The sequence below is a fragment of the Ostrinia furnacalis genome, unplaced genomic scaffold (assembly GCF_004193835.3).
Source record: "Ostrinia furnacalis isolate ACB-3 unplaced genomic scaffold, ASM419383v2 OfSCF1026, whole genome shotgun sequence".
Taxonomy (NCBI): domain Eukaryota; kingdom Metazoa; phylum Arthropoda; class Insecta; order Lepidoptera; family Crambidae; genus Ostrinia; species Ostrinia furnacalis.
In genome coordinates, this window is record NW_021131265.1 from 106,277 (window position 1) to 121,045 (window position 14,769).

Here is a 14,769-nt window from a genome sequence, read left to right on the forward strand (position 1 = left end):
ACAACTTGAGAGAACCCGAAGAATCACGATGCACTGTTTTGCTTCACTCGCCCACACTCATGCACGTTCACGAACACTCAATGGTTAATAACCCACCATTATTACACATTAATAGTCGCCTAAACACGAATTTGAGGAAATAAAACAAAACCGCTAACATGACGCTTCAGATTCCCGCCAAGAAGTCGACAATCAATTCACACATGACGTTTGTTCTTTTTATTATTTTTGCAAGCCAGTATTTAAGAACGATTACGAATAAAAAGTTTTGAATCATCCTGAACACGGTCGTTAGGCCTCAGCCTCGAATTTAGCGGGCAGCGGCGCGGGAGCGGAGCGCGCAACGCAGACCCGATCTCGAAACAAGCGAGCAACTCGCGCGGCACTTTAGCGGCGAAGTGTTGTGTTCGGGGTTGAGTTGTCGAGATATTTGTTTTTATTCGCAAACGAAATGTCTGAACAAAGGCGACAATTTTATTTCGATTCAAATTTATTCCTAACGCTCGATTTACTGTGGGCAAAAGAAAGAGTGCGCTGCCCGCTCGTTGCCCGCTCCCGCGCCGCTGTTTTCGAGAACCGGTCTATTTGATTTTACGCATAAGATCCTGCCGTTCCCGCGCCGCTACTGCCGCCGCCCCACTGCCCGCTAAATTCGAGGCTGAGGCCTAAGCGAATTTCAAAGTCGGGCCAATTTCACCACTGTGTACCAAGCGTTTCGAGATCAATTCTCTGCAGAAAATCCTGGTTCCGCGAAAGCCAAGAAAAAAAAGGCCTGGTTCAGATCTTTGTCACCTTCGTCATTTCACCGATGCCAAAATGTCTCGCTTTCGTCTGGCCACAACTTCTGTCCTGCTGCATACTGACAGTGCATTGTGTTGCGCGCAGGCGGCGGCGCGGCTGCAGCTGCTGGAGCGCTCGGCGCGCGAGGCGGCGCAGTCGGAGCTGGCGCTGGACCGCCTGCAGCAGTGGCTCGACCGCCTGCTGGCCGCGCCCCCGGACCAGACGGAAGACAAGGAGGTAACGAGATGCCGCTCTATATTGCTTGAGCTGTTTTTACCGAACTTACTGTTTTGTCAGACACTATTATAGCCTTTTTCACGTAAGATGATCCGTATGACGTTTCGAGTTTGAAAGTTATAGAGATGTCACAGAAATAAACCATAGCGATTTATCTATCGATTTTTTTCTAAGAGTTAGTAAAACCTACTTTTAGAGAAATATTTTGTACTAGCTTTCCGCCCGCGGCTTCGCCCGCGTGCAATTTTGTCTGTCACAGAAAAACTTTATCGCGCGCGTTCCTGTTTCAAAAACCGGGATAAAAACTATCCTATGTTCTTTCCCGGGACTCAAACTATCTCTATGCCAAATTTCATCAAAATCGGTTGCGAGGTTTAAGCGGGAAAGCGTAACAGACAGACAGACAGACAGACAGACAGACAGACAGACAGAGTTACTTTCGCATTTATAATATTAGTTGGGATAGGTGTCATTTAACAAAAAAAAAGTTTTTTTTAATTACAAATATTTTTGTAACAATTTTTTATTATTAATATTCAAATTCCATGGACTTCGTGTTCAAAAAAACGATTTGTAAAAAGTACTGGTTCTATTTCTATAAATTAAAAACTATTAATTTATTTTCAATGCGTTTATTAAAGTCAACAATCGAAAAATATAGTAGATTTTTGTGATGTTTTTAATAACTAAGTAGTCACTGCAATCGATTAATTAATCTATTTTGTAATCGATTTTGTTATACAACAAATACCCCAGCACTAAATCTATTCCGTTTCACACATTGCGTACATTAAATAAAAAATATTTTTACATCGTATTTAATTAAAATATTAATCAATAGACTCAGATTTTACTACATATTTCAGGACAAGTGGTTAATTTTTTTTTATTAAATTGCTAATAAAATACAAATATTTTTTCAAAAATATTCTGCATATGTAGTATGCGTAATATGGATAACCTCGAAGTGTCATACGGATCATCTTAGGTGAAAAAGACTATAGGTCGACTCGGGTTGATAAATAAACGTTAAAATGGCCGTCGATTCCGTAGAGTCTGATGGAGGAGTTCCCGCGCCAGCGCCAAGTGGTGGAGGAGGTGCGGGCGCAGGTGCGCGCCTACCGCGACGCCGGCAAGCACGAGGCCGCCGCGCGCCTCGACGAGCAGCTCGAACTGGTCCTGGTATGTTTCACTGTGTTCAGATGTTGTTTACAGTACCCGTTTCTACGTAACGTCAAAAGTTTTGTATAAAACGTGTGTCGTTATGTTTAGCGCAAGTTCACCGCAGCGGAGGAACGGCTGGCGGCCATGGGCGGTGGCAAACCGGCAGACGACGGCGACGACCTGAGCGCGCGGCTGACGCGAGCCACCAACACGCTGCGAGAGGTGCAGCGCGCCGCCGCCGCCGGCCTGCAGCTGGCCGGCGCCGGGCCCGACGCCGTGCGCCACCAGCTGCGCCGCTGCCTGGTGAGTACCCGGCGGGGACACTGCCGGCCTGCAGCTGGCCGGCGCCGGGCCCGACGCCGTGCGCCACCAGCTGCGCCGCTGCCTGGTGAGTACCCGGCGGGGACACTGCCGGCCTGCAGCTGGCCGGCGCCGGGCCCGACGCCGTGCGCCACCAGCTGCGCCGCTGCCTGGTGAGTACCCGGCGGGGACACTGCCGGCCTGCAGCTGCCTGGTGAGTACCCGGCGGGGACACTGCCGGCCTGCAGCTGCCTGGTGAGTACCCGGCGGGGACACTGCCGGCCTGCAGCTGCCTGGTGAGTACCCGGCGGGGACACTGCCGGCCTGCAGCTGCCTGGTGAGTACCCGGCGGGGACACTGCCGGCCTGCAGCTGCCTGGTGAGTACCCGGCGGGGACACTGCCGGCCTGCAGCTGCCTGGTGAGTACCCGGCGGGGACACTGCCGGCCTGCAGCTGCCTGGTGAGTACCCGGCGGGGACACCGCCGGCCGGGCGCGACTAGGCGACACCTGAGCGTGCGCCACCGATACGCTGCCGAGGACCGACCTTTCTCTAGCTGAAACAACTACTACTCTGAGTAAAAGCTTCTGAGGTGGAATTGTGTAAAGCAATCGTTATTATTTGACAGTTCATAACGTACGATTATTCTGTCAAACGCTTTGTTTAACTGACTGGTCTGTACGTTATGAACTGTCAAATGATTACGATCGCTTTACACAATTCCACCTCTGACGACGAATAGATATCGATACAAGTTGCGTCACTAAACACGAATGCGCAAGTGCCTTAAATTATACGAGTAAACCCAAAATGCTCAGTGATACGAGTATGTTGCTAATCATAGTACATCCTAGCGAGTGTATTAGGATTACTTTATGAATGGTGCTGTGTCCCCTCGCGCGACAGTGACCTACATAGCTCTGCGCCGCCACGCTCCATCGGCCGCGACACGTGACTCGCGCGTGGCACACACTTCCGCACTTTGCGAAAAGAAAAAAACTAAATCCCATACATGTAGTAATGTAGCTGAAGAATTACATAGATATTTAATTAAAAAGTTTATAAACTTACGACTAATTAAAAAAGTTTCAAAATAAAAAATGTAACGCAGTTTATCTTGCCACAGTGGGCGCACGCAGTTGTTTGTATGCATCTAAATCCGCTCACAATAGATGTGTGAGACAGCCGCGGGGTGACGTAACTGCGATTTATCAGAGCGCATGACCGCCGGCTATTATCAAACAGCTTCCGGCATCCACCGCACTGACATTCAATAGGCCATCTTCATGTAGGTATAATGTAGGTTACATTTTGGGAGATTTCAGATTTTCGATCTAAAATAAAACATTTTTGATCATAGATAAGGTTGAATTCATCTAAAGAGACTCAGGAACTTCTGCACTCTGTTTGTCTATGGTCTAAACTTGTTTATGTACTTTTACGATCAGGTAAATCTTTACGTGCTTAGTTCTCATGCAACTTAAAATTGAAACCGTATCGCAAATCGTTATCGACTTCCTGAAACAATAGTGTCCATAGAAGGTTATTATTATTTACGCTAAAGGTTAGGGGCCTGAATGATTGATCACTTCATCAGTCAGAGCCGGCGTGTGTTCGGGTGTTGCAATCGATACGGCCGATGCAGCGCGCGTAATGCCTCGCGTGCGCCGCGTTGAAAGGATTCGGATCAAGCGCCGTGATTGCCGCGCAGCTAGGAGACGGGCGATGTGGCATCGTTAATTTTAAATATGTGCGGGATAAAAGTTTCAATCCAAGATGTTAGTTATGGGTTGCATCATGTTGCATGATGCTTAATGCAATTCGTTGAAAACTAGCTCATTCACAATTATTTGTTTTTGAAATCTATTCAGTCGGCTAATAGCCTTAACCTACCAGGTTAATCTTTAGAGATTTTTAATAGCTATCTTAAATAAATGACTTAAAATATTTATTTCATCTCTCAAGATAAAATAATATTTGATTAGTTAGGTCTAGGAATGATTCATTGCATTTGCATTACAGGGAAATTATAAATTACGAGTATAAAATAGTACCCAAAGTACACTCGTTACACCAATTAACTACTAAGTATTTTTACGTTTATTTATTAGAGAAACTTACATCGAGTGACAAACGCAGTGTTGAAAGAAAGTGACTTATAAACAAATACGCGCCGTTTAATAACAACACTCGCTACGCGTAAATAGTAACATAAAGTCTACGCTCCACTTCTAGAGCGACTTCTTATATCGCTTCGGAATTCAGTAGAAGCAGAATTTTGAAATCGTGAGACGTGAGAAATTATGGCATTGTGGCGCTGGTCTCATTATTTGGAGCCAGATTTTATTATGTAATCACAGAATTCACAGTTTTTATTACTATTTGAATGAACTTACTAAAGTTACAACTGGTCAATAAAGGATCTACATATTTTTGTTGTAAATGATGCAAATGAAGGTGATGAATGCAAAAAATATGCTTGATTGAAATAGGGAAACACGGGTCTCAACCCGATATTTTTAATTGTAATAGAACGCGAAAGTTTAAAATCTTATATTTTAGTAGATACTTTTACCGTAGTGTGCACACAGTTATGGTATATTATATCCGGCGGTGTGTGTAGGCCTTACGGGCGCGTCGCGGCCAGCGCAGGCCGGGCTCACAGCGTGAGTCCTTCAGACTCGCGCGGCCCGCCATACGCCAAGTACCAGCTACATAACTATTTTATATTCATTATAATAAACCAATTTTTTTTAGTGCGGCGTAACTTTCAGCTTTATTTAATTGTAAAAAGTTTTCATGCGTTACCCAAAACCCGATATGAGCTGGGACTCTATTTACATACTGTTGGTGTTCACCATGGCGGTTTATAAGTGGCTAGTGAGTGTTTTCTTTTTGTTTGAAACATTTTTCACTTAAAATAGATAAGTGATAAAAGTAACAAAAAGTGTCATATTTGTGTGTATAAAGTAGGTAGGCCTTTAAGTTACCCAATTTATTTTAGTTATGAGTTAAGAAAGTGGAAGTTGGTTTTAAGTAAGAAGTTTTGGCCGTCTCTCAGTACCTAGATGTGAACACACATACCACTTAACTAAAAAAATAATAACAATCATATGCAATTTTCCTGGATATCGTCATTATCAACCATCCATCGGCATTGACTTTGAATGTCAAGGTCGAAACGGCTATTTAGCTAACCGTGTTTTGATATCATTTTGATTGAAGTGCACACAAAATGTGTATGAAGTGTAAAGATGAACTACACTGACATGTCCCACCGACGACATTGACAGAAGGGCGCCACCATCTTCGTTCAACTACACGGTTTTCACCGTGGCAAAAGTCGGAACCAGCGATCCGCTATTGACGGTGGCCTGCCCCCCTGTCAGTGTCAAATAAAGGACAGTTCAGTGCAGTTCTTCTCTATCAAGTAGGAAGCTGATTGAGGTTGGTGGTGTTTCAGAAATTCTACCGCACGCTGAGCGAGATCAAAGCAGAGGTGGAGGCTGTGATCAAGAGCGGGCGGCGCGCGGCCGACGGCGCGCCCGACCTGTCGCGCCGCGTCGACCAGCTCAAGGAGCTGTACAACCGCCTCGGAGCACAGGTCACTCCTCTGTCTACTTAAATCTTCCTGTAGGCCTAAGATGCGCGCCGTGATAACTTTTATCGTCTTCAAAATGTATGGGCAAAATCGATAAAATGGCGTTGTTCAGGCGCGTGCCTGTGCGGTTTCTAATAGCAAAACAACGATATCGTGAAAGTGTATGTGTCGACACATAGGCGCGTCCATAGATTTTTATTCTTGTATAATGTAGGTACTTCACTTGCCATCCAACTCTCACACTGTAAAAGTATCTCTGAATAGATTTACTCTAATTTCATCAAAAACCTAGTTTTATTGCTGCTACCATACTGTGCCTAAACACAATACAGGCGTGATAACTGCTTATCGCGGCGCGCATCTTAGGCCTACTGGTTTATTTATTAGGTCTACCAACTTTGTTACATAACACATGTACACATAAAACTTATGAACAAAGTTACAATGCAACAACAATTATAGGCTGACACAACATGCAATATAGATTCAATGCAGTTTGTTCCGAACCGTTGCATGCACACAAAACACATTTAATTATATCAATAATAGTAGAATTTTGATTTAAACATGACTTATCTTATAAGTAGGTACCTACTTACTTACTACAAATGCAAATTATGTTTCATTTACTAAAGAAAAACGGTTACCATAGCTCAATCTGACATAACCGTTGAGACGCCACAAAGGAGTATAGTTTCCTTTTATACTGGTTACAAGACTAGCAATAACTTTTTGATAGCATTGTGAAGCTCTTATAGATCTAGAAAAATGCAAACTAATGCGCTGAGTTCGAAACCCAGTTTTGCATTTGAAATTCACACACACAAAGTAATCAAAATAAAAACGTCGCGAAGAGTGTGTGTCATGCACGCATTGCATTGGGTGCGATTCTTCGTTCGCATACCAGGTTGCAAGTAATGTACGTACAGCACCACTAACTGTACAGTGTACATACGCAGTGACGTGCGATTGAATGTGTTCTGTGATCAGTACGTACTTCACTTTCGAATAATCTTTAGTACTACGCAAGCAATGTAAACTGTTTACAGATACAGGGTGGAAACGTTAAGTGATCTCACTCGATTATTTCTAAACTGTACAAGATATCAAAAGACTGATTACTGATTCTGAAAGTGCTTTACAAGCTCTTTCAAACGGTACCAATATTAGGTCATAGAATAAACTGGATCTATCCGAAAATTCAATGTTTCCAGCTTCCATACTAAATGTATGCCAGCCAAACAATAATCGAATGAGATCACTTAACATTTCCACCCTGTATAACGTCGCTGTTGCCATCATGGCTATCGCGAGCAAAGTGTTCTGTTTTTGGGCATATTGCTGCGACCCTGGCCCCGCCCCCTTTTCGCATCTCCCTTTAGTTTGACTTGACTCACGACTGGTCTTGCGCAGGTGACGGACGCCAAGGGCAAGCTGGAGGGCGCGCTGCTGCACGCGCGCGAGCTGCACGCCGACCTGGCTGAGCTGGCGCCGCGCCTCGACGCGCTCGTGGCCAGCCCCGCTCCTCGCGCTGTAAGCATCTCGATTTTATGCTCACACCTCCAGCTGCAAGACGTCCAGTAAAGGCACTGAGTCAAGAACTGGTCTAGTATCTGACACCTTAAAGATAACAAACACCCGTATTCACAAACGATGCTTTCTTAAGTGAAGCAGCAAATCGAACGCACAGCGTTGAATAGAGCTTTGCGATTGGTTCGCGTGTGACCTTGTGCGTCCACGTGGACTGTGAGACCTCATAGTAACGTTTGTTTTACGATCGATGTGATTGAGGTCTATTGCATTCTACAATTCCCATGACAAGATTAATCCCAGTTCGATGTCTTATATATCATTAATTGATCAACCCTGAAAAGAGAAATGCTGTGTATACCTGTGACTGAGGTCTTGGGGAGGCCTTTGTCCAGCAGTGGTTATTTGACTGAAACGGCGACGACAAACGACGACGTATCGTGACGTCTTAATAATGTAAAAATGTATGAAGTGTATTTAACTCTGTTGGTGTACACACGACAGCACATCAGGTTACCTATTTTTGTTGGAAACTCGCCCCTATTACAATAGTACAAGAACCCACAGTGGTAACCTTGACGTGCCGTCGTCTATATCTAATAAATAAATTGATCTTTGTTTTTTGGTCCACAGGGTGCCTCCCCGGCCCGGCAAGCGCTGGAGCTCGAACTATCCCGGCTGGAAGCCACACACGACCGCCTGAACGCCAACTACCGGCACTTCGCCGAGCTGTGCGAGCCAGCACAGCTGCAGGACCTCAAGCAGCAGGTGGACGCCATCAACCAACGCTGGGACGAGGCGCGGCGCCGCGCGGGCGGCCCAAGGGAGCCCTCGGTGCGCCGCTTGATAACCGACGCTGAAGCCGAGCTGGCTGCGAACACAGCGCCGTCAGCGGCTCGCTTGACCCAGCTTGAAAAAGAACTCCGAGCGAGGGCAGCCGAGGTGGCGGCGCTCGATGACGCGGCGCTCGCGGCCTCCTACGACCGTCTGCTGCAGAAGATCGAGGTCAGTGTTTTATGCTCGCTCATGACTCGACATTGCTGGGAACGTTCACGGGCTTGGAATGTGGATAGGTTTGGGTTGTTAAAAGCGTCATAGTGAGGGTGACACGTTTTTACGTCCTTCGCGGCACATTTGATAACAGTAAAGAAAGGTTTTTATTCTTTTTTTTACGGTTACGCTGCGTTGATTTACCCATGAACTTTTAACTGATCAAAACCATATCCAAAAGTCGCAGGTCGATCGGGACATTTTCATTGCATAATTATTATAAGACATTCTTCAAAATTGACATTAAAGATTCTGTTAAATCACCATGACATAATGCTCCGCCATGTCGATTCGTGCTTATATGCTCGTCGCTACTTCTTATTCGAGTCAGTACGATATTTTCTAACATTATGTATTTAACGTCTCAAAACACTCGAATAAGTTGTAGTGATGAACTGAAACACCCTTTAGCTTTTGGTATTTTTGTTCATTAGTCCTCGATCTCCATCGCACGCTTACGACTTGTTGAGGGTGCGAGTGAGACCGCCGCTTACTCGTTTAGTCCAGTCACTGTTTATAAATATTCGTGCACGTAGTGTAGTCGCTTCGACGAGACGATCGCAAAACTACTCGAGTGGTCAATAACACGTGTGTCGTCCTAAACCTAACCGAGAATTCGAGTTCCACTCCCGACGTACCGGAGGCGGCATGTCATCCATCGAACATCGCGAGGTGTACATTCACGACTGTAAATATCATCATCGACTACATGTAAATAGATTGACGTGGTGTTGGTGTGTGCTGTGTGGTGTGTCGACGCTTACTCACGGCATCTCATTCATTGAACCGGCTTTCACGGACTCACGCTGGGCTCACGCTTCACCGCGCATCGCCCGGGCCGACGGCGCGACCGGCGGAGTGGACTAACACTGTAAATAACCGCGCGGCCTAACGACCGACCTAACCTCCGAGTGACCGGTTTGTACTTTGCAGGCCGCCGCTCGCCCGGTCAAAGAGGAAGCGCTCGAATACGAGAAAGTGACGGACACGATCAAACGTCGGCTCGAAAGTCCCGTCGACACGCCCGACACCGAGAAACCGGAATTGAAAAAGTCAAAAATACCTCTGGCGTTGAACAGTCCGGTGCCGATCCGCCGCGAGGTCAAGGAGGGCGGCTGCCGGAGCCGCGGCTCCTCGCTCGAGCGGGCCAAGTCCAAGGCCGACAGCCCCTGCGCCGACAGCCTGGTCAGCGGCATGTCCTTCGACTCCATAGAGCCGCCCCCGTCCCTCCCCTCCACGCCCGGGACGCCCAAGAAAGACAGCAGCACGTTTAATCTCTTGAAGGACAGCGACCTGTTCACTCAGATATCGAAAAATAAAATCGAGCCATCCGAACCTAAGCCAGTTCTAGATGAGAAACCGAAAGTATCTCCGTGCCACGTGGTGGCGATAAAAGAACACGAAATCGTAAAAGCGACCGTAAGTTCGCCCGAGCCAGCAAGCAACATTGAGACGGCGGTGGAATTTGTCCCGCAGAGAGTTGAGACCGTGGAAATAGTAGACGATACGGAGGGTGATTCGGCCAGTGCCTCCTCGGATTCGGAAGAGAAGCAGGAAGTCAATAGGCGCCCGTCGGTAGATTTGGGCTCGGAGCCGAAGACCTTTGTCGTTGAAGTGCGTACACTGGAGCAGCGCATGCGGCCCACCCTCGGTGTTATCATGCGAAAGAGCGCTGAAGATAATGCGAATGTTCCCGACTTGATCCCCTCGGTTGAGAAACGGAACGACCTCGACTTTTCCACCCAGACTCCTCCCTGTACTCCAATGGAAGAGGGAGATATGTCTCCACTGGACGACGCGGCTCTTAAACGTAACATTCAGCACGTAAGAGAGGATGAGGCCAACGAATATCTAATTCTCGAGGATGCTGTGTCTGAGTCTATTCCATCAACTGGGGACTCCAGCCCATCGACTAAGGAATCTAGTCCGTCGATTAAGGAATCTATTCCATCGACTAAGGAAGCTAGTCTTTCAACTAAGGAATCTTCTCCTTCGACTGAGGAGTCTAGTCCTTTGACTAAAGAGGTTGATACTGCTAAAGCGGAGGAGAAAGTTGACGTCCCAGAGTATACATACCCATCCGATTCTAGTGCTAAGTCGGCCGACAACGAAACGACCTCGAACGATCACGAAGAGGAGGCGATTTATTCCGAAGTCGAAGAAACTGCTCAGGTAATTTTAGAATACTTTTAGTTGATTGTTTGCATAGCTAATACTCGTATGTGACATGCATTTGAATACGAATTATAATGCCAATTAGATTTTTTATTCCTGAAATCGTCTAAACATTTCAATGTGAGGTTGTCTCGGGTAAGGAGTTCGCATTGTAACGAAACACGTACAGTGGGCCACAGTTAGCTACCCATTTCCGTTCTTTCTCTCGATCTCATCAAATGACGATTCTTTGCTATAGAACGAGATGACATGACCCGAAATGGGTAGCCGGAAGTGTGGCCCATAGTATATGTATAAACTAGAGTCACTAAGGTATACCAAGCTAAACACTGGTATTTGTAATATGTGCAATATCGGGTCATTCTGGTCAGTGTTCGTAGAAAATACATAGTATAGTTTAGTACCGAAATGATAAGGGTTGGAGGCCATGTATCAGAAAGCGAAGCGTGTGACGTCCATTCACAAAGTAGACATACGACCTCATGAAGGTAGCGGGAAGAAGTTGGATGCAGGCTGCTACCAAGCGGTCAATATGGATATTATTGGGGGAGGCTTATGTTCAGCAGTAGACGTCTTGTGGCAGAAATTATGATGATGTTTATCGAATTTTGTTTCGTATTAACCATTACTAGCGGCCGCCCGCGACTTCGTACGCGTGGATCCCGTTTTACCCCCTTAGGGGTGGAGTTTCGTAAAATCCTTTCTTAGCGGATGCCTACGTCATAACATCTACCTGCACGCCAAATTTCAGCCCGATTCGTCCAGTGGTTTGGGCTGTGCGTTGATAGATCACTATGTCAGTCAGTCACCTTTGAGTTAGTCACCGTAAAATTGTGAATCTAACAATCTAACCTAACCTAACCCACTGTTAGTTTGCAATCTAACGCGTTATATTGTAAACTGACAGAGTTCACAATTTCACGTTGACATATACATTATAATTTAGATTTATGCGACTTTGTGTTGAGACAGTGATTGAGATACACAAACCGTAGCGGAATCGCTTAAAGAAAGTATATTCGATTTTTCAAATGAACAATCTTACGCGGGATCATCCTCATGATCCTCGTGTCACACGTGCCCGCTTGCAGACGGCGGCGTCGCCGGGCGCGCCGCTGTGCTCGTCGACGCCGGTGCGCGCGGCCACGGTGGTGGGCGTGTCGCACAAGGCGCCCGCCTCGCCCGTGTCGCCGGTTCCGCCATCGCCTGTCGCCAGCCCCGTCGCCGAGAAGTACCAGAGGACCGACAACTTTGACGATGTGAGTAGCTTTTGATTATGTTCCACTTGAATAACTGCACTACCCACAACTATAACTGCTTAAACTGTAAGAATGTGAATGTGCTAATGTGGTTCAGCAATAAACAATTGAATATTGTGTATTGAATACCTTTTAAAGTGGATACAATTTATTTTGCAGTTCACGTTGTCATTTTAGTAGCAGTAATGTCTCTGAATGTCTTTGTCAAATTCAAATTCAATAATTTATTTGCTAGAATACAGTCAGAAGGTGGAGCTCTATGCATTAGCATTTTTGTATGCCTTTGTAGATTGATTAGTATTTTCGAGGCCTTCTCTGGACTCCCACCGCTGCAAGTCTAGCATAGCCAGGATCTATGGCTTAAAAGTCCAAACAGTTTGTTCCGGGGGAAAGTAAAACTGTCATTTAACCCGCAACGAAATCAGAAGAACAGGATTGTATAGCAAGCTTTATGATTTGTTAGAGCGTGGAAAGCGCCCCCACGCCGACTGCAGCAGAAGCTGCAGCGACAGCCGCGGAATCGGAGGCGGCGGCGGGCGCGCTGCGGGCGCGGTTCGGGCGCGGCGCGGACGCGGGCGCGTGCGCGTGGGCGGGCCGCGCGGCCGCCATGTGCCGCCGCATGGACGTCATGCTGCTCACGCTGGCCGCCGCCGCCGCCGAGCGCGACCCCGGCAAGCGGCTCGAGGTACCATACCGAACTATTTGTATTTACTAGAGTTTTAATTCATAAACATTTATGCACAAAAAAACCTATAGTTTAAAAGCGTAACTCAGTCAGTGCCTGAGCTATGGGAGCGGCACGAAGGAAGACATTGACATAATATGACACGACAGAAGATATAAATCTGAAGTCTCACTGTCGTTTGACGTCTCAAAAACTCCCTCCCATACCGCTTCCTTATCTCAGACAATGACTGAGTTAAATGCTAAACCTAAAAGTGAGTTCTGTTAATATTTTTTATTCTTTTTCATTGGAACAGATCTTAAAGAACCAACTGGGAGCCATCGCCCCTGACGCGGCGGAGTTGATTTCCCACGGTGATTCACTGGTCTACGACAAGCACAAGGACGATCCTCTCCTCGCTGACTACATACAGACGCATTACCAGGTAATTATTTTCGGCATGTATTTAAATGATCCTTTTAAATTAGCAAAAACGGCAAATAAAAAAATCTAAATGGTCATCTATTTTAATGATTGATCCTCTTTCTTTGAGACATAAAATAAATGAAATCGATCGATATTTAAACCTCTTTTGAACTACGCAAAAAATTTTTGAGATGTAAAAATTATATCTGATCGTTACTTGTTGGTCCTCAATTATGTAGGTATACCATGATTGATACTTCTGGAGTCGGTGCCAAGATTATGAAACATGTAAAGTTTGCCTGCACCGACTCCAAAAGTATCAATCATGGTATACCTACATCTATATATATAAAAATGAAACCCGTTTCGCGTTGTCACGGCATCACGTGTGAACGGCTGAACCGATTTCGATAATTCTTTTTTTTAAATGTTTGTGGAAGTCCAAGGATGGTTCTTACGGAAAAAAATATTAAGAAAATCTCTACGCTAAGGCGGTACGAAGTTCGCCGGGTCAGCTAGTAAATATTAATAATTCGTCCTAATAAATAAGTAGGTAATTAGTAATTATTTTTCTACGTTTTAGTGTAGGTTTTTTGGAGTCGGTTTTATTTTTTTTTATAAAATTTTACTTATTTCTTGCTTTTTAGTTAACTAATTATTACCTTGATGTTACCACTGAAGGTAGGCAGTACACTGAGACCAAAAAAAAAATTGGTTCATAATCGGCGGAGATATTGCGTATAAAAAAGTTCATCCCCAATTTTCCACCCTTGGGGGTTGTTTTTTTTNATGGCTGAAAAAGCAGTAGACATTAGCAAGAATATCTTAAAGAAAGCTGCAGAGGATAGTGTGGACTATAGAGAATATGTAATGTCATATAACAATGCACCTTTGGCTGGAATGGTAGTATCTCCATCACAAATATTAAATAGTCGAACCATGAGAACACTTGTACCAATTACTGAAAAAGCATTGGAGCCTGTTGTTATTAAAAATATACACAAATTGTTAATCTTGAAGCAGTCTATAAATAAATCTAAATTTGATAGGTCAGTCAGAAAAAAAGAGGTTAAATTTAATATTGGTGATGAAGTGGTATATCGTACAGGAAAGGATGAATATTGGAAAAAGGGTAAAATTGTAAAGAAATGTAAAGAGCCTAGGTCATACTGGGTGGAAAGAGATGGGAGCTTTCCAATCCGTAGAACTACAAATCATTTAAAAAAATCTTTTTCAAACACTAAGCAATTTAAGACAAGTTATTATAATGATGATTCCAGGGCTACAGAAGACAATACTACACTGAATTCTGATCCAATGATTTCGTCCCCTGCTCGGGTATCTCCACCAAGAGATGTTGTCTATGATAATAATTATTGTACTAGAAGTGGCAGGGTAGTAAAACCACCTAACCGATTAGATTTGTAATTTCGGGGGGAAGATGTTTTATTTATGGTTTCGGAACTGAATGTCAATGTCATAGCTGTCATTCATGTTTGATTTTTTACAATAAAAATGTGTTGTTAATTTCTGAGAGTTTTCAATATTAAAACAACCCCCATCGGGGATTGGTGTGAATATTTT

At 45.0% G+C, this 14,769-nt stretch overlaps 1 protein-coding gene across 1 annotated transcript in view; it reads left to right on the forward strand.

Annotated features, from left to right (window-relative positions):
• LOC114350943 (dystrophin, isoforms A/C/F/G/H) overlaps positions 1 to 14,498 on the forward strand; it is a 42,430-nt gene extending 27,932 nt beyond the window's left edge. Inside the window, exons 18-27 of the mRNA XM_028301909.1 lie at positions 886 to 1,017; positions 2,071 to 2,199; positions 2,290 to 2,484; positions 5,944 to 6,084; positions 7,495 to 7,614; positions 8,245 to 8,616; positions 9,595 to 10,833; positions 11,928 to 12,095; positions 13,076 to 13,204; positions 14,466 to 14,498. Of these exons, the coding sequence (XP_028157710.1) occupies positions 886 to 1,017; positions 2,071 to 2,199; positions 2,290 to 2,484; positions 5,944 to 6,084; positions 7,495 to 7,614; positions 8,245 to 8,616; positions 9,595 to 10,833; positions 11,928 to 12,095; positions 13,076 to 13,204; positions 14,466 to 14,498 (2,658 nt within the window). The remainder of the gene's footprint in view (positions 1 to 885; positions 1,018 to 2,070; positions 2,200 to 2,289; positions 2,485 to 5,943; positions 6,085 to 7,494; positions 7,615 to 8,244; positions 8,617 to 9,594; positions 10,834 to 11,927; positions 12,096 to 13,075; positions 13,205 to 14,465) is intronic.
• Positions 14,499 to 14,769: the final 271 nt, after the last annotated feature.